Raw genomic sequence first — 19,722 nt, 5'->3', positions numbered from 1 at the left:
TGTGCCCAGTGTAGTGTTAACTCTGAGTTAGGCTGCCCTCAGCTAAGATGAGGAAAACTCTGGTGATCCAGTTTCAGGCAGAGAGTTAACTGAAACGCTAGGTCTGATACCATGGTAACTGACTCTGTGAACAGTGACTGTATTTAACAATATTACATTTGTTAAAGTAGCTGAAATAAATCTACTGAATGCTTTTGAGCCAAAATCCAAATAGATGTCTAATATTCAAAATCCACTGTATTTTACTTTAAATTACCAAACACATTCTTACAAATTGTGAGCGTTCAATCATGTCTCTTATGTCTATTGTTACATTTTTTTTTTATTATCTTCAACTATATTTTACACCTTCAGTTGGCTCCTGTGTTTTTCCCCCATCAGATTAAGGCTGAACAAATATTATTTTTAAAATGAAGTTATTCCACCACTTTAAAGTCTGGTAAATGATGATTTTAAGGACATCGGGCTATACTGTGTTAACCTATTGACACTTCACTTTCTCTGACTCAGTCTGTTGTTTAAATAATAGATAAATGTGCAGTCTATATATAGTTTACGTGGATTAATATCTCAACGTCAACTGGTTTAAAAGGAGCCTCTGCCTTATATTTAACTGTTGCCATGGTGAGTCGTGGAACCAGAGCTAGAATGATGATGGCTTGGTTTTCATTCACCACACTCGAGTTTACCTCAGAGTGATCAAAGTCAGAGTTGATTTAACAAACTATGATCAGCTTTTCTGGAACAGAAAACTCAGAGTTATCCATCTCAGGGTTAGTCCACCAGTTTGTTAACCCTGATTTCTGAAACAGGGCCCTCATGGCCAGAGTTAGTTGTTGTCTCCAACCCAAACACAGGCCATTTCTGAAGTTCATCCTTGAGAAATGAGACGCACAGCCTACGATAACCCTGTTAACTTAACCTGGAGACTAACTACAGCCTAAAGGGGGCGTAGTGTGAGGGGCAGGGTCACATTATGAAATGAAGCCAACGAGGAAGTGCAGTTCTCCAAACGACCACCTACAGTCAGGTCAATCTCCAAAGAAACCCATGTTAAAATACACAACCTCTGCAGCAGGTTTTCTCCCTCATTTAAATGTGATTGAGTCAGACATGATGTGGTCCTCCTCTGCCTTATGCATCCACCCTTCATCCACCCTTCATCCACGCTTCAGCCCCACCTCTTCCCATTGTCAGAGTTGGGTTGTGCCATCTCTGTGGTGGCTCTGTTCTCCCAGCCTGCAGAATAAGGGAAGCTTTGAGAGCTTTATTTTGAAAAGAGGCGTGCTGCCTTTCAGCCTCTTAACTTGACAGCAGCCGGAGCAGCAAGGATAGATGGGACCACTTCTGTTACGTTACAAAACACCGAGTTGGGTGAATTGGGAGGAAACGTGGGGCGCACTTTGCACGTGTATGTTTTGTAAGATATCCTTGGCGCATATTATAGGCTTTCATTGATCATCGTGAATAACAATGAGTAAACAGACGCACAGAAAGGTAAATGTGAGTAAAACAGAACATTTTGACCTTTTTCTTTTTTTTAAATCCGGGGACAATTTGCTCTTGAGAGCCCTCTAAACGGAACCCATGCTCTTGGTTTGGTAATCATTCATCTCTCGGACGTCTGATACAGTGAAGCGCTGTACAGATTATTGTGTTTAACAGAAAACCGTACATTTTTACTGTTAAACCACGATGGAGGTCGGTGGCGGAAATCCAAAGATGCCCCTTGGTGAGAGAGACTATGCTTTGAAATCCTTGGATCCCAAAGTGATCTCCGAGAGAGCAGCGAACGCAGAGCCGCAGAGACCCACCTGGAGCGGCCGGCTGGAGTTCCTCCTGGCGTCGGTGGGGTACGCGGTGGGACTGGGCAATGTCTGGAGGTTCCCCTACCTGTGCTACAGCAGCGGTGGAGGTAAGACTGTCTAAAGATCAAGGGTGTTTGCTTTCATAATCACAGTCTGCAAAACAACAAGGGAGAAAAGATATGTTATGCAAATGTATTTACAGTGGATTAGCCTTCTATTTTGCATATGCTTGGTTCTAACATGTTGCCCCCTTGTTTATGTATATATAACTGGTATACAATATAGAGTACATTACTTTTCATTATGACCTTAGTAATAAACATATGTTTCCATTTCCACATTTCTGACAGTCACTAAAAAATTATACTATTTGGATGCAATATATTACCCTTGTGAACCTAATAAAGCAGCCACAGAGTGTATATTTAATAAAGTAAGTCATGATTAACATCATGTAAGTCAAAAAAAACGACACAAAGTTAATGTTGATGTCTAACTATTCCGACTGCCCTGTTCAAAATGTTCCTTACACAGTCCTTAAAGTCTGTAGCATAAAAAAAACAGTCACATGCAGGATGGCTGATATCAAATACATCAATGCCTTTCATAGATCAACAATAGTCCCAGTCATAACCAAGGAGGGTCGTAACAACAGAAACTGTCCCCGACATGCTTTTATTTTAAATTCAAAATCGAAGCACATGTGTCAATTGAGTGATAATCTTCCAGAACTAAGGAAATGATTTGTCTCATCCAACCACCCGTCCATTCTGTAAACCACTTGTTTTGCTCAGGTTTTTAGACGGCTGGAGTCTATCCCAGCACATATTGGGCAAAATGAGACAAGGTAACCCAGCACAGGTTGCCAAGTCTGTCATAGAGGTAACAAATACGGACTGAGACATTCACAGCTCATGGTGACTTTAGAGTCGACTCCCTCTGTTCACCTGTGTGTCTTTGCAATGTGGGAAAAAATGGAAACATATGAAACCGATCCACTATTTTAATGTAATATATCAACATTATGAATGGAGGTGAACTATGTTGTCTTCAGCTGATTGATAAACATGTCTAATACCCACTCTGGTAGTTGGAAGAGATTTGGTAACTGGATGTTTGATAACATTCACGTTATACAAACAAATCTTGCTTCTCCGTCATTGTAACATCATCTGTGTTGTAATGGAGAATGATTCAGCACAATTCAGCACAGCATCTCACGGCTGTTGTGAAACAGAGCTTGAGCCCTTAAAAGCCTTGAAGCTTTTATTTTCACTGACTGACAGTTGTGATTGTAGATAAAAAAAAAAGCCTGTAGGTTTAAACAAAGAAGAGTAATTTGGTCAGATATGAGTTAGAGTCTTATTTCCATGAATGAACAGTATGTGTTTTTAAAGATTAAATACATCAGTTTTAAAGGACAAACTTGTTAAGCAGAAACTGATTTGATTTCTTAATTGTAAAAAAAGGCAATAGAAGCCTGTTAGTAGAGTAAGTATGCTCTATTTGAACAATGACACAGCAAATACCACATCATATTATTCTCATGATGCATCATTATACATAGTTAACATAATGAGCTGTTACCAATAGTATCAGCCACCCACTGTTCTTCTCTGTTCTTCTGGTTCAGGTGCCTTCATGATCCCTTATTTCACCATGGTGGTCCTGTGTGGCATCCCTCTGCTCTTCATGGAGTTCTCTATTGGGCAGTACACTCGTTTAGGGCCAGTGCATGCTCTCGCCAAAATCTGTCCCTTGTTAAAAGGTGAGTGACTCTCAAGGCCAAAGGCTCCTCTGTGTCGAGGATGACCATCTGATAAATTTTCCTTCAATTTCACATTTTGGGGGAAAGTCAGTAGACAGACAATGTTTTTTGTTAGTTGGTCCCTTTTGTTATTGAAGTATGTTTACGAAGTCTGGCACATGAACAACAGTATGTATCAGGCACCAATGATCAGAAAATGTATACTAGTTAACTACATTTTAGAGAGTGGTAACTTTAATTATTGAATATTAAATATCAATTTCTTTATATAGTTTTTACCATAAAATTGTTACTACAATCCATCCTTGAGCAAATTACGTCCCAGAAAAAGTGAATTATTAACCAACAGTCCCAAAAATCCCAGTTGATCAATACAGTATGTAAACAAAGACACTTTTGAACTAGATTGTTCCTGGAGAGGATAAATCCAGATTTCATTAGAGGCTGACACATTTCTGTGTATTTAATATTTGCAGCAGAAATATAAATCAATTATTCGACAAAACATGAGCCAAATACAACAGAATAGTTTGTGAGTTAGAAATACAAATATTTGGGAAATAACATATACTGCCAAATAGATTGGGACACTGTGGCGGTGTACATACAGGCAGTCATGATGGCTTGATTAGTACACAAGGAACAGGAAATGTCACAAACAGTATGTGGTGACTCACAGGTACATAAAGGAAATTTAAACAAACAGCAGTATATTGTATCAAAGTACAGGTTTCAGTAGATCCTTTGCAAAGTAGGTGGAGTATCCCTATACGTTCTCAGGAGTAATGACAGACATCTCTAAAGGAAGGTGTATTGTTCAGGACCCAATAAAGCACAGTGTTTAGTGCTTGTATGACCGGTTCTCCAGAAAGCTGAAAGCAACACCACAAACCTGGTCAGCTTTCTGGAGAACCGGTCATACAAGCACTAAACACTGTGCTTTGAATTTCTCAAGTAAAGAGGTATTTCTGTTCAGCTATTCTGGGCATGGTTTTTGGTCTTGATTGTGTTTGTTTTTTGTTTGGACACAAAACTAAAATTCACTAACATTTGGTGAGTGTTTAACAAAATAAGTGAAACCAGGAATGTTTTGAAAACTATTTCTTCATAATATAGGACTTTAATGAACATTTTAATAATTTTCTCATGACCCTCCGCTCTTAATTGAATTAAAATATCTGGCAAATGTACTCTGTGCATATCCGTCCCTTTATATTTGGTTCAGATCTGGATTCAAATCCACACTAAACATCAGTGTTTTCTGTCTTCTATTTGAACTGAAATCTGTCCTTTTCTGTCTGATAAATGGATTGTTTTCACATCTTGATGGATGGGATCTTGTCAAGTGAACATTTCAATCACTGCTGTAATCACTGTAGTGGTTTTTTTTGTCTTGACTATTTATTTTGAAATTTTAATAACACCTCTGAAATTGGATGAACATTAAAAATGTTTATCAGTAAGAAATAAATCATTAAATCAACGGAACCATGAACTGAATATCCTTATTTGATTTACCTGAATTATAATTAAATCAAATAAGGGTCAATGAAGTCTACATCCGTTCTTTAAACAAATTGCAGATGTGGCTCAGTATGATGGTTTGATTATTTAAAAGTTTACAGTGCCTCTGAAAAATGATCATCATACAGGCCAGCAGTTAATTGAAAAATTGAAATGTGTGGACCCAGAGAGCACTGGCAGTAAACCGGCAGATCACACAAGAGCCCAGCCATCAACAATCAATACTTATGGCTGTGAATTGAAAATACTGTCTGTTTTGTTCTAACTTACAATTTTTCTCCATAGTTTTCTTATCTCCTTAAAGACAGAGATTGTCTACCCGGTCAAAACGTATGGGTCCTTCCCTTGATTTATCACTCATTTCTTCCTGGTTAATGCTTTGTGCTAAGCAAGGGCCAAAAGCAGGTAGTTTTTTCTCTATGTTCTTTTGAATTATTTCCCTGTGCAGCTCAGTGAAGTTTGCTGTGATGTACATGTGATCTGTGATTTAGATGCCGACAATTATCTATCATAAATCAGTACATATGCTTGTGTCTAATTCACTGCAGTATGCTTAATCATAGCATACAAATGTAAGATTTGAATTGGTTAAATTTGCTGCCAGTATTTCTTTGATTGTCTCATTTGTCTCTGTGAGGGCATCTAGTGGACACGTGAGGCACAACAGGTTAATAAACTAATGAAGATGAGTCAGAAGAGGATAGCTCAAACTGATTTTCTCGATCTTTTACAGGTCAACCTTGTTTTTGACTCCAGCACACTGATATGTTTTGGCAGTTTGAAATGACTTCACCACTTAGAGTGTGTCTGGTGTACCGATCAGCCATGTAGGCTAGATTTGCAGAGTGAAAGAGGCAAACAGGCAATAACAATGAACGGAGCGCTTAACATGGGCCATACAAAGTGGCTCTAGCTGATCCTGGAGCTCAGACGGAGTTTCCCGTGGTTCGGTCATTATGATTACACAGAGCTGTTTTTCAGCTGCCTCTCCTTGTATTTTATCAGATAGACACTCTGGATCCAGTGGAGCATGGCATTCCAGGCTACAACCAGTAAAAAAATTAGTTTCAGGAAGCAAAGTTTTAATGTTTGCCTAAAAAGTCATAGCGCCATTTCCTTCACAGACAGTGTTTCAGTCAGCAGGAAAACATTTCTCTTATCATTCTCAAATGAGAAAGATGAAAATAATAACAGGATGCAAAATATCAAGAATGGGGATAGTAATAGCAAAAAAATAGTTGGACTTTTTTGGAAATGTGCTCATTCGCTTTCTTGTTGGGAGTTAGATGGGGAAATCTATGCCTTTCTACCCCAGTCTGGTAAATATGTAGCTGAGGCTAGCAGCCAGTTAGCTTTGATTAGCATAAAGACTGGAAACAGCTTGACTGAGAGTGTGACTCTGTACAAATAGAATACAAATAGTCTGGCCCATATTTTCTTTTTACATTTCTTCTTTGTGTTAAGATGTAACAAATCGGATATTACATGTAGATTATTGAGCTTTTAATGTGCTCTAAGCTAAACTACCCTGCTGCTAGCTCCAGCTACATATTTACCAAACATGAGAGACTTTCACAGCAAGTCAGCGAAAAAGCATAATTGCCAAAATTCCTGATACAAAGTACTGATATCAAAATGTGTTTTGTCAGATAGTACAAAAAGTTGTGTTTTATACAGAAGTTTATACAGAAGAAACATGTCTTATAGACGGTACTACGTGTGTCTTTTTTAGCTGATTCATTGCTCTGAATTCTATGAGGCGGAGTCAGGTGAAGAAAATAGAAACACCTATGGTACACACAGACACACACCCCAAACGGAAACCTGATCCACAGCTAAGAACCACAGGTGTTAAAAACCTGAATAATTTACATCTGTTGGAGGGCTTTGATCTCACCTTTACCCATTTGGTCAAGAGCCTGTTTTATTCACAGGCCAAAATGACATAGTGGAATTTCTAATCCATGGCTCAAGGAATGCCTTTTATCTGTGGCCGAGTTTGCTTGAGTCCTTCTTGGCCACCACTGACCAGAGATTTACCTGCAATACTGGCTCTTCTCTGTTGTCTATCTTTATGTGAGATGTACTCTATACCCAAAACTTTGATCGTAGGCCAAAAAAATAGTTGAAACTGACAGAGATTTTATAACACAAACCATGATTTCTTCGGAGTCGTCTCTCACACGTTGTGTCCTCCCTCCCTACGTGTCACTCTGCAGGTGTTGGCGTGGCCACAGTTGTTATCTCCTTTGTGTTGTCCACGTACTACAATGTGCTCATGAGCTGGGCACTTTACTATTTCTTCCACTCGTTCGGAGCGACCCTCCCCTGGACATCCTGCAACAACACCTGGAATGCTGTCGGAAACTGTTCCAGTGGTTTCCCTGGCAACACCACCCACCTGCAATCGGCCAGCCAACAGTTCTTTGAGTGAGATTAGTTCACTGCATTTTCATCTCATTTAATTTTGATAAATTTACGCTATTTATGTCAATACTCCAGCTGTTTTTTTTTATTAACTGGAGGAAACAGCCCTCATTAAAATAGCGTTGTGTTTTTCTTGAAGGCATTGAAAATGATTTTATTATGTTCTCAATCATCTTCTTACTGTCAAGCGATGTGGATCCACTTTTTCCGCCAAAGATTTTCACATGAGAGGTTTATGTATTTGTTTTTGTTTGTGCCCTTCTCATTGCTCTGAAGTGTGCGGGGCTGACCAAATATCACCCACACAGTCCGTTGTTCAAAAATATTAATGCTGACTGGAGTTGTATATTTTAATTTCCTGAGAAACTTCCAAAAAATCTTTAAATCTTTAAATTAAACGCCAAATTCTCCTTAAAATTTGTAAAAACAAAGAAGTCATCTGCATAGAAAGATATGTGATAGTCATGACAAACTATAGTTGTACCTGAGATGCCTTCATGAGCCCTTATGGCCGTAGCCAAAGGCTCAATGGCTAATGCAATTAACAAAGGTGATACGGGACACCCCTGTCTGGTTGACCAGTGGAGACTAAATGGTTTAGAAACATGACTATTGGTCAAGCTGATCTTTATTTGTTTAACTATCAATAAAAAACACCTACTTATGTTAAAGTTTTCTCAAAGTTTAAGTTTTCAGGGGCTTTAAGGATACAATAATGGGGATCACTTGTTATTTGTATTTTCTTACACTGCTTTTTCCTTTTTTTTTTTCTAGTCACAGACTTCTGCAGAAAACCAGTGGCATTGAAGAAGCTGGTGGCATTTGCTGGGAACTCTTTGGCTGTCTAATTTTCTCCTGGGTTATCGTGTATTTCTGCATATTTAAAGGAATCAAATCCACTGGCAAGGTCAGAAGATTTGTTGATGCACAGTGTGAATTATGCTTATTGTATTTTATACAGGTTTTGAAAACCTTCTGTCCTCTGACATTTTTGTCAAAGTTGATGTCAGAGATAAAGACAAGGAGGTTTATAAGCCAAGGTGAAATTGTTTGTGCTGATAACAGAGTGTGTAGTCTGTCGTCTATATGCTTAGTATTCTTTTTCTAAGAATGACATTTAAAATATGTTTACATTTTTAAAGTTTTTTTTACTATGGAAAGTGTTTGTACCATACACTTTTTTAAAGCACTAATACTATGTTATGTGTTATTTCTATTTCAAGTGGTATACTTTTGTTTCATACTCATGAAGTAGATACATATACTTTTGTGTAAAACATACAAGACATGCTTCAGATGCAAAACAAACATGTTTGCTCAGCCAATTAAGGATCAAGCACTATGAAATAAAACAGAAAAGAGCATTAAAATTGGATATGCTCCCAACATGCAGGCGATATACTGTGCAGTAATTAATCACCTGGAAAGTTTTGGCCTGTTTTAATAAAATAACCCCTAATTATTCCCATGAAGGCAAAATCACTGGTGTCACTGGAACAGGCCAAATCAGCTCAACTGTTACAACCCCACGTACACAACAAACTCACACGTTGATCAGTTCCTGCTTCTCTCTTTCTGTATCACACAGGTTGTGTATTTCACGGCTGTATTTCCGTACTTCATCCTGTTTGCACTGCTCATTAATAATGTGCAGCTTCCTGGAGCCAAGGATGGTATCCTCTACTTTGTGACACCTGTCTGGGGCAAACTGTTTGAAGTGCAGGTGAGACTCTGTGAATGAATGGGTGAAAAAAAGGGGCTAAGTTGTACTATTTGGTTACACATTGGCCTCAGATAGTTAAATTAAGTAAATTATTATCTCATACAATATCAAATTTATATTTAACTTCTCCTTTCGGAGAATAATCTGTTGTATTGTGTTTGCTTAAGCTCAAAACACAGGAAAAGCCAGACCTGCAATAGAGGAAGCGAGGATGTGGTCATTGCAGCAATGAACTCAATAAACAGCTTAGGTTGTACTCGGGACATCTTAGAAAGTGAAGAATTTGGCTTTGAAGATTTTAGGAACAGCTGCCAGAATTAAAAAAAATTCAGGACAGAAAGCGTAACTAGATCCGGAGGGGCTTCAGATCTCTCACAATGGTTTGATCCGGCTACAGCTGGGTCTTTCCTGACGCGTCAGTAGTACAAGAACAAGTAAGCTGGAAATTTACTAAACGTAGATTTAGTAGCGTAAATGTAAACCGCAGTCTACCTGCTCATTGGAAAATGAACCTATACATTTATAGTGTTATTTCAGATCTTAAAACTCTCGCTAACATTAAATATTCATGACTAAACGTGCAATCAAACACATATGAAGAAGTTGAAGCTCAGAAAAAGAACACAGCTAAAATACTCAAACACTTCCTTGGAGGAACCCATCACTCATAGTAAAAGCTGTTAATAGTTTTAAAAACTAAATTAAATGAAACTACACAGAAGTGAATTATGCTCATGCTGTTCTTTATCTCCACCACAGGTCTGGGTTAATGCCGCTGCCCAGGTGTTTAACTCCATTGGAATAGCATTTGGCACCATGATTTCGATGGCCAGTTACAACAAGTTCAACAACAACATTCTCAGGTAAAGATTTAAAATTCTGTCTGGAAAAGCTGTACTGTGTCTTTGATTGTGAATATCAGCGGTGTTGGTTTCTTATTGATTCTCTCAGTGTACGTATTAGGGCACCGTCACAAACCTCCAAAAATACAACTGAATCACTTGATTGAAAATACAATAAATATTTACCCTTGACCACAAGTTACTCCAAAACCATCTACTTTGAACTAGTTGTCTGTGCTGCAGCAGAGGGAACAAAGAGAACAAATTGTTTTACATTAAAGAAGCTAGATTTTTTAGTTTTCTCTTTCCGCATTTGCTGTGATGACTTTGTTGCTATATCTTTAGCTGCTCTCTAGAAAGGTTGATCCCATCCTGCAGAGACCTGAAATGAACCCTGTCTGCTATGATCAGCGAGAAATGGTTTGACAGGAAATGAAGAGTTAGTGGTTTCATTAAAAATAGGAGGGGTGTTTTAATGCAGTATATAAAGGCCTCAGCTTACCAGAAACATACCAGAAACCCTTAACGGCCCTACATTATGTACCTGCCCCTTTTTATTTTATTTTTTACTATAATTTCTGACAAACTGAGAGCTTGTTGATGCAGTATAAAAGCTTCAAACTGTTGTCTTGATGATCAAATGGCTGCTACATAACCTAGTACGTTTGTTTTCACTGCGTTTCTTGGATACTGTAACTGTACCAACATTGTTTATTCTGTCCTCATTCTCTCCCAGGGACGCTTTAATTGTATCATTTACCAACTCATTCACTAGTATCCTGGCGGGCTTTGTGATCTTCTCAGCTATTGGCTACATGGCTCATATACATAACCTCCCAGTGGAAAACATAGCTACAGATGGTAAGCATCAAGCCTGGAGAGACCATTGCACCACAATCCCATCGCTTTGTTTTATTTTGGACTTGATGTGATGTTTAGTGATGTTAGTGTGTTACAGAAATAGAGATGGACATACAAACAGTTCCCAATCTGTTTTTTCCCCTCCTATTGCGGATATGACAGATGTTTTTTTTCTTCTTTTTAATGGAAAAACAGGTCACAGATATCAAGATGTGCACACCTTTTTTAAATATTGGAAATGTGCAGGTCACTCAAGGATATTTTGTGGAAGTTTTGGCTTCAGTAACCAAATGCTTGAAATAACATTGAGCAGGAGCTCTGACAGTTAAGCAATGCATTATTAAAAACAGAGACTGGTTCAGATAAGGATTCTGTAAGGTGATCAAAACACTGTTTATCTGTGCCAGCTCTTATTACTCTGTGGGATGATAACTATCTCATCTGACCTTCCTGAAAACATGTTTTGCTGATCACTGTTTACAAAAGAGCAATGTTTCATATGCACTTGTAGGCATGGTTGGCCAATCACAAAATTTTCTGTATTCCTCCTGCATCTTTTCAAAAGCAATATGTCTAAATCATTTCAGTGTTTGAGTTCCAGGACAAAAGACAGACTTTGAGGTTTGTGGTATGCTGTAATAAATATTTTGAACCTATGTCACAAAGAATGCTCAGATGAAATTCTCTGCATACATTATTTACAAGGTGCAACTAACCTGTATTCAATCTTCCTCCACTACACGCCATCATTCATTGTTTATTAACCTTCGAGCTAAACAAAGTATTATTTAGTCTCGTCACATTGTCCGTCCATGACATAGTATCCCATAGTGCTCTTTACCACCTTGTGTCTGGCGCCAAGCCTTAATGAATTGACTTAACATAGAGATATACCATAGCCCATTCAACCAGTACTTCAAAAAAACAAGTGGCTGTGAAGGCAATTGTAATTCTGTAAATCAATTTGTATTTCACCTGTTTAGCTGTTGAGAAAAAGTTAATTCCGACTGGTAAAGGTTTGGCTTTGGTAAGCTGCAGATAGATTATTATTATTATTATTATTATTATTATTATTATTATTATTATTATTATTATTATTATTATTATTATTATTATTATTATAGACTATGAGGTGAGGCCAAAAGGTGGTTAAAAGGAATGTCATAAACTCTTGTGGGATTTTGCTCAGTTTGTTTCTACAATCATCACTGGGTTCAAGCTTTTTAGGTTTTGTTTGACATTTTGGGATATTTCTTTGAATATGTAACAGAAGCCAGCAGCCGGTTAGTTTATATTGGTATGAAAACTGGGGGTAACAGCTAGCCTAGCTCGGTCCAAAGATAACAAAGATCGCCTACCAGCACATCTAAAGCTCAAAAATAAACACATGATATCTAGTTTGTTTATTCTATGCAAAAACTGAAGTCCACTTCCCGGCAGTTACCAGCTGAATTTGTGTAAACTTGTATACCTTTGCATCTTTCAGTACTAACAACTTGAATTTATCATGTTTCAGGTCCTGGTTTGGTGTTTGTCGTGTACCCGGAAGTCCTCTCCACCATGCCTGTTTTTCAGCTGTGGGCCCCTCTGTTCTTCTTCATGCTGCTGTGTCTGGGACTGGACAGCCAGGTAACATCTCTAACACTCATATAAACACACGGACTTGGCTTTAGTTTGTCTGGAGGAAAGTAGAAATGGATGTTTTCATTGCTTAACTAATGTAGTCAAAGCAAATGCAGAATATTTCTGCTTGCTATTCACAACTGTGCACATTCAGAATGACCATTTCTCAGTAGCTGTTTTACATAACTGTGTCCACCTTTTGGCCATGGACTTGATTACCCACTCGCTATTTAGGAGGTCTGTGTCCTCAAAATAAATAAAGTGCCGCTAACCTGAACTGACTGACGGACTCTCATGTATTTCTACTGGTACATTGACCTATTCAATGTTAAGTTAAGATAAGATAATCCTTTATTAGTCCTGCAGCGGGGAAATTTGCAATTTCTATTAAGTATAATAGATAGTAAAAACTTGTGAGTTTAGGTGATTGATATCTCATTTATTTTGCCCTATGCTAAAAGATGAACACACCATCCAACCAGACCAAATAACAAGAGTCTACAGCCATGCTGCTAACGCCTCTGTAAGTCTGCACATATGCACAGCTGTGCTCTGAGCTAATATGCTAACACAACATGCTAACAAGCTCACAAAAACTTACAGTGCTTATGTGTATCAGGTATGATGTTCACCATCTTGGTTCAGCATGTTAGCATGCTCACATTTGCTAAGCATAACTAAATGAAAGGACAGTTTTGCAGGTATTTGGTTATCAGTAATTGAGAAATTTTAATTTTGTAATGACGATGGTCAAAATTCGCTGTCCACCTGAACATTTATATTTAAAACAACTCCTATTATTTGGCTAAATACACTTTCCATTTTCAGCTTTTCTTGTCAGCTGCTTTTGTCATGAACAACCAACTTTTGTTTAAACTCCTTCCATATCCAACTCTGTCATCATAGTTACCCAGCTCTTTTCATAGCCTCATAATTTCACCCAAAACAAAGATTGCAGAATGTCTCAGAGGAATAACAAATCATGAGGAAACCACGTGTTTTACACAGGGATTACTATTTTAAAACGCAGCTTGTGTTTTCTGTGTGCCGCAGTTTGCCAATGTTGAGGTGGGTATAACGTTCATAAAAGATGAGTTTGGCCCCCAAGTTCTGCGTTTCCTAAAGAGAGAGGAGCTGCTGACCCTGGCCATTTGCATCATTGGCTTCATCATGGGGGTTCCTCATGTAACCAAGGTACAGTATTTTGCAGCAAAACTTTTTTACTTCTCAGAGTAACATATCTGAGGATATTTAGTAGCCTACGTGTGGTAACAGTTGTATCACTAGTGACAGTTTAGTCATTTTGGTCTTCCTCTTTCTCTCTCTCTCTTCTACCTTCCACAGGGAGGCATCTATGTGTTCCAGCTGATGGACCACTACACCGCTGTGGTCTCCCTTGTGTTCCTGGCTTTCTTTGAAGTTGTCGCTGTATGCTGGATCTTTGGTAAGATCCAGCATAATGTTCATAAATTCAAAACCAAGAAGTCATGTTTATGGTTTTAAACTTTGCTGCGGCAAATTAATTATTAAAACTGTATTCTAAACATCTTTCATATCCATAATAGCAGGGAATCTGTAATAGCAGTTATCTCAAGTGTTTAGTCAGCTCTTTATTTTCATCAGGTACCTCACGAGTCTCATTAATGGTCAAGAGGATGCTAGGAAAAACTCCAAACATCTACTTTCGTGTGTGCTGGATGCTGCTCTGTCCTCTGTTGGTGCTGGTGAGGTTTAAAGAGGATTATCCGTACAATACTACTAATAATAATGTTTATTTAATTACATTTTAACACTTTCCTTTTCCTACATAGTGTATACTGATCTCCAGCATCGTCCAATACACTCCTGCTCACTATGGGGAGTACACCTACCCAGGGTGGGCTGAAGGGGTGGGCTGGGGCATCTCAATGGTCTCCATCGTGTGGATCCCACTCGGAGCCATTCAAGAGGTCTATAGCCACAAGGGCTCACTGCTACAGGTGAGTACACAAGTCATTATTCAAACAAATAAAAATGAAGCATGTGGACAGCTCATCAGATGCTTCTCTATCATTAAACAAGTCTGAATGTTTGAAACCATGCTAGCGACTCACAATGTATATACAGCTGAGGCTGATGTGAATGTCATTTGTTGTGCAGGTTATTGGGTCACAAACTAAAATATTGAACAAAATAAAAAAAAGATTCCAGGTGGTGACGCTACAGGAAAAGTCAGGCGATTGTCAAAGTAAAAACAATAAACACAAGACAATTCACAATAAAACAAAAAATGTCAACCTTATGGTGGCAACTAGAATAAAACACAAAGTCAGTAGGCCTCGTCCTCTGAGGTTTGTGAATCGTCTGTACAAAATCTCATGGCAATCCATCCAGAAGTTGATATTTTAGTCTCGTCCAAAATGCCAGACTATACAGTTACAACACTAGTGGCTCCAAAATCCTAACAGGAGATAATAGTATGGGAGTGTTATGTGCAGAGCTGTGGCTTTGGCTAATACTTGTGGATGGGAAATAACTGTTTTCTCTTTTTTATTTATTTTAGCTTGAGCTATCCAGGTGCTTGAATTATTTTTTCTAAAATATTTAGTTTCTAAAATATTGTCTTCTCTAACCCTCAGCGACTTAAAAAAGCAATGATTTCCACAATCGACCTGGATGCTGACGAATCTTTGCCGGAAAAACTAAACCTGGACAACCCGGCGTCTGAAGCCTTGTTTACTTCAGTGGCATGACGAAGCCAAGTCTGTGCGTCTGTGCATACCAAACCCTGTGATAGGGTCAAAGGTACTGTTTAGTAATGGAATAAACCATATGTACACTGAGATACACAATCTTTTAGTTTCTATCATACAACTATAATATCCTATTTGTTCTACCAAAGGACAGTTTCTTTACTGTATCGTAATCCTTACATACATGTGCAGTAATTTAACAAGCTGCAGTTGACTTCAATAGCATACAAAATCTTTTTCACCTTGTACAAGGTATTTATTAAAGATCTTAGATTTTGTCCAACAACTAAAGGTTAATTTATTTAAATTAATTTCATTTGAACCCCCCTGTAGGTGTTCATTTTAACCAAAGATTGAAATTTAAATGATTATTTTCCTCCCTTTGGTTGATTAAATGCCTGCTGTATGCAGTGATGTTTCCTAATGCAATGTGTAAATAAGACTGTATTATGTATCCATGGTAGAGGTTATCAGTGACTTATTAACCCTTTTTTAGCTACATTTATCACTTTATCATTTTAGTCACAAATGTGCTGTAGAGGCCTATCCCACTGGAGAGTCTCCTCCAGATGCAGTGGTGAAATGCAGCCTTTGGCCTTTTAACCCATAAAACTGTACTGTTCTTTTTAATGGTGTGTTCAGGCAATCCTTTTCTAAATGTAGAGTGAGTATTTGCTAGGTTTCGGTGGTCAGCACCTAGAATAGTCCAATTAAAAAAGCACAGCAATGTGTGATAGAAGAGACTAAACATAACCTAACAACCGTTTGTTTTTGATGGCAGCCTGATGTGTTGGTAATCCCCAGACATAACAGAAAAAGTTACAAAAATAAATGCACAAGTGTGCTTAGTTAAAAGTTACCCTTTAACATTGTTGCTAGTCGTCTGTCTTGTGAAACAGAACTGTTCTAGTTTTTCTCTGTATTTTACAAATAGGGAAGCTGCCAATACAAACTTAGAAATGTTCCACTTTATGATTGACGTGGACTGCCTGAACGCATCATTAGTTTTGACCTATGAGTGGCTAGACTGCCTCAGATATCCAAACACTCAGCAGACAATGACACTTGAGTGTTTGGATATATTTTATCATTTTAACTTTCCAGTGCCTGAACAGGTTTCAAGTGAACACACATAAGCAGAGGTCTTAAAACAGAACTATACAAATAGAATCTTTTCTCAGAATAACAGACAAACATGTTTTACATGCAATTTGATTGTGAATTTATATTAAATGCATTGTGTTGAGTTTTCAATGCAATTTGCGGCAAAGCTTGACATAGACTCACTTGTGAGTGATGTAATCCAGGCAGGTTCCTGTTATATGAGGGTGAATCAGTTCTCGGATCTTGTCTGATACATACAGACTGAGTTAATATAATTCTTTTCAGCAATGCTTTTGGCATTATATAACCTACCTTGGAGCAGGCCACTCACAAGATTTTAGAGATTATAAATGGTGCCTTTGATCTTCTTCTACAAAGCTAAATTGGGCTAATGAGTGTAGCTAATATTGAGGAGGGCAACATTTATCTGGTAATCCGGTAAACCTTCCATTCAGTGTTCCATATTGTATTGACCCAAAACCTGCAGTTAATTACTGACTGTTTCATCTCACACCAAAAGATTCACTTTGGTGGAAACATTATTTATTTTATCTCAAGCATTAACTTTGAGATTGTTCCCTGGTGTTAGGTAGTTTATTTTAGTTTTTTTAAATGATTGACCTCTTGAGATTGTACCAGATCGGGTAGAAAAGGGTTCAGTCAGTGTTGGACTGTTGTTGAAGTGTAAGCTTTGGGTTAATATATTATGTAGACAAACTGCCTTTGCTGGAAAAGACCAGAGGAGATGTCTGTACTATAAATGGGAAAGTCATGCTTTGGTGTAAGATTGTCTAAAATGTTGTGCCCTACTTTTGGTTATTGGCCTTTTCTGTCTCACCAGGTATTTTTATCAAACAAACCCTCATTCAGGAGTGCCTTTAACCCTGAGTACTGATAACATGCTCTGATAAAAAATAAAATGCTCAAAACACCTGAATATAATTTAAAACTGTGCAAGGAACAATTTAATACTTTCCTCAACGATGATAGATGCATTTTACACTGTAACACAATTTAAAAAGTGAAAATGCTGTCAATCCAGTTTTGTATTTGTTCTTTTTTGTGCAAATATATGGCGTTAAGGGCAGTTTTTTTTTATTTACATAAGAGAAGCAAAGTGCCTTTCATGAAAATATTTTGTTTTTAGATCATCTATGTTGAATTTGACAACCAAAACTTTTATTTAAGATGTTGCATATATATGCTGTGTTTTTGTAAGCTGCATTATTTTGCTTTATGTCATGAATTGTATCAATTGTTTAAATGTGCAATGAGGATTTTGAAGAGAATAACACAACCATTAGCCACGGTTTGCTGCTGCAGTTTGTGGCTGAATAGAAACCTGCAGAATCTGTTTGATCGATGAAACAAGATTGTTCATCCCTCATTTCAAATAACCCCTCATAATATACAATCTCATTGGAAATTTGTAACTTTGGCTGCTGTTACGTTATTTTTTACAGTTCTTAGTGACTTCATTAAAAGCTGCAGAGTTCTCCCAAATTCTCACACTGACAGTGAACACGCTCATCACACTTTATGCAAAAAATGTAAATAATTTTAAGGCGAGACATTTCTTTATTTTTAAATTCAAGACACACATGTGCTTTATCATGTTTTATGTTCATTCAAATGAATCCTACTTTATTGGATTTCATTTTTGTTATCATGTCAGCAAATATGTTTCATTTTTCTAACTGTTTTTATCATAATTCTGCTGTGTTGATTTGTGGTGTCTTAACATTTTGTCAAATAAAGAGCTTTCATTCTTGCTCTGGTGTCAGTGAATAAGTCAACTGGATCACTACCTCAGAGAGACACTGGGTGGCAGCATTGCAGTTATTTGTTGTACTAATGTGCAACATATATCTGATTAGTTTTTTAGAATATATTTTAAAAGGTCCTTTACTTATTTAAAATCTCTAAATGGTTTGGGAATGACCTACATTGCAGACTCAGACTTTTGTTTAATAAGCCTTCATGAGCTCGCAGATCTTCTACTGCTGGGTTCTTAAAAACACAAAATCATACATCAAAATAAACAGCACAGCCTTTTTAAACTATCTCTGTGAATTTATTTAAACAACAGCTGAAAACCTTTTATTGGCCTATAATTAATGTAATTCTAATTATTATTATTATTATAATTTTTTTACAATTTCTCTCTTTTTTATTATTCTTAATGGTCTGTTTTTAATTGCACTTATATTTATTAGCATGCACTGTCTTTGAATTTTCTAATTTAATCTAATATTCTGCCTTTGTTTCATTTTTTGTAGAGAACATCTCTTGTATGAAAAGTGCAAGCAGTCATTACTATAGTGAAAGTGAAAATAGTAATTATAATAATAATAATCACTTTTAAAAATCAATTATTTTGTTGCAGAGCTTAAATGGTATGATCACAAAATATTTCATCATGGGGAATTCAACAATACTCAAACATGTTTGATAGTGTGTTGATAGTTAAAACACTTTCAAGATCTGCTACATTTCCTTAGTCTTTCTATTTTAACTCTGTTGGTTTGTTTTTTGTTTTATATTTCTAATTTCTAATTTAAAACATTGAACACAACTTTTCAGAATGACTGTGTTAAGAACAACGTTTCCCATGAGGTTCTTCCTTGTCAGCATAATGATGTCCCCATACATGGTACAGTAAAAAACAACACTTATTACTACTGTATGATATGCGCTGTCCTTTTCTTAAATAATGTATTGAATGTTGATAAATGCTATTGGCCATGGAATAGTTCGACATTTTTATGCACTAAGGGAGTATATATGGAATTGCTTGATACTTACATCTACAAAAAACTGCCTACCAGCACCATCAGTACTTATACTTTTAAGAATTGATGACCGCACTGGGAACTGAATCACATCTACTGTCTCAGTGAACAACGCTGCAGAGCTGCAGAGACAATATGAGTGTGAGAGACAAATCTTGATGCAGGGCTCTCAGAGCGTCGCAAGTTAGTTTGACCCCTAGTCGTGCCGCAGCAGCGCCCTGAGCACAACTGTACATTAATCAATACCCCTTCCTGCTTCCCTCATGATAGACCGGATCATGGGCACTAAATTAGCGCTTGGAATGCTGGTTGATCAATAGCCATAGACAGTGCAGCTCGAAGGGCAGTACATGAATGATTATAGATGGCAGAGGGGAAGCGTCTGTGAGCCGAAATGAGCAATGAAGAGGGAGATGGGTCACTGTCTAACTCCTGATGTGGGTGGTGAAGATGTTTATCTGTTCCAGGCAAAGAGTTAAACCAGCAGCTACGCTTCATGTTGGAGCTGTTTCACATCT

At 37.5% G+C, this 19,722-nt stretch overlaps 1 protein-coding gene across 2 annotated transcripts; it reads left to right on the top strand.

Moving 5' to 3' along the window:
* The first annotated feature begins 1,212 nt into the window (after window positions 1-1,212).
* On the top strand, window positions 1,213-18,178 carry si:ch211-225b11.1 (uncharacterized protein LOC561694 homolog). Of its 2 annotated transcripts, XM_054611062.1 has the most exons (13): window positions 1,213-1,915; window positions 3,442-3,576; window positions 7,320-7,530; window positions 8,302-8,434; window positions 9,116-9,250; window positions 10,010-10,113; window positions 10,829-10,953; window positions 12,470-12,582; window positions 13,630-13,770; window positions 13,921-14,020; window positions 14,200-14,300; window positions 14,388-14,555; window positions 15,195-18,178. In XM_054611062.1, the coding sequence occupies exons 1-13, from the start codon at window positions 1,696-1,698 to the stop codon at window positions 15,306-15,308; spliced, it is 1,800 nt and encodes a 599-aa protein (XP_054467037.1). In that variant the 5' UTR covers window positions 1,213-1,695; the 3' UTR covers window positions 15,309-18,178. The 2 variants fall into 2 exon arrangements, with proteins under 2 accessions (XP_054467037.1, XP_054467038.1); XM_054611063.1 differs by lacking the exons at window positions 1,213-1,915; window positions 3,442-3,576 and adding an exon at window positions 5,406-5,505.
* Window positions 18,179-19,722: the final 1,544 nt, after the last annotated feature.

This window comes from Anoplopoma fimbria, chromosome 13 (assembly GCF_027596085.1).
Source record: "Anoplopoma fimbria isolate UVic2021 breed Golden Eagle Sablefish chromosome 13, Afim_UVic_2022, whole genome shotgun sequence".
NCBI classification, from domain to species: domain Eukaryota; kingdom Metazoa; phylum Chordata; class Actinopteri; order Perciformes; family Anoplopomatidae; genus Anoplopoma; species Anoplopoma fimbria.
Note: the sequence above shows the minus strand (reverse complement) of the source record. Positions and strands in the feature narration are given on the sequence as shown.

What these genes read in the sequence shown, in the direction of transcription:
- si:ch211-225b11.1 (XM_054611062.1), top strand. Translation starts at nt 1,696, where the DNA reads ATGGAGGTCGGTGGCGGAAATCCAAAGATGCCCCTTGGTGAGAGAGAC. An exon ending in GCAAACTGTTTGAAGTGCAG is followed by an intron (nt 9,251 to 10,009) that starts GTGAGACTCTGT and finishes TCTCCACCACAG; the next exon opens with GTCTGGGTTAATGCCGCTGC. An exon ending in TCTGTCCTCTGTTGGTGCTG is followed by an intron (nt 14,301 to 14,387) that starts GTGAGGTTTAAA and finishes TTTCCTACATAG; the next exon opens with TGTATACTGATCTCCAGCAT.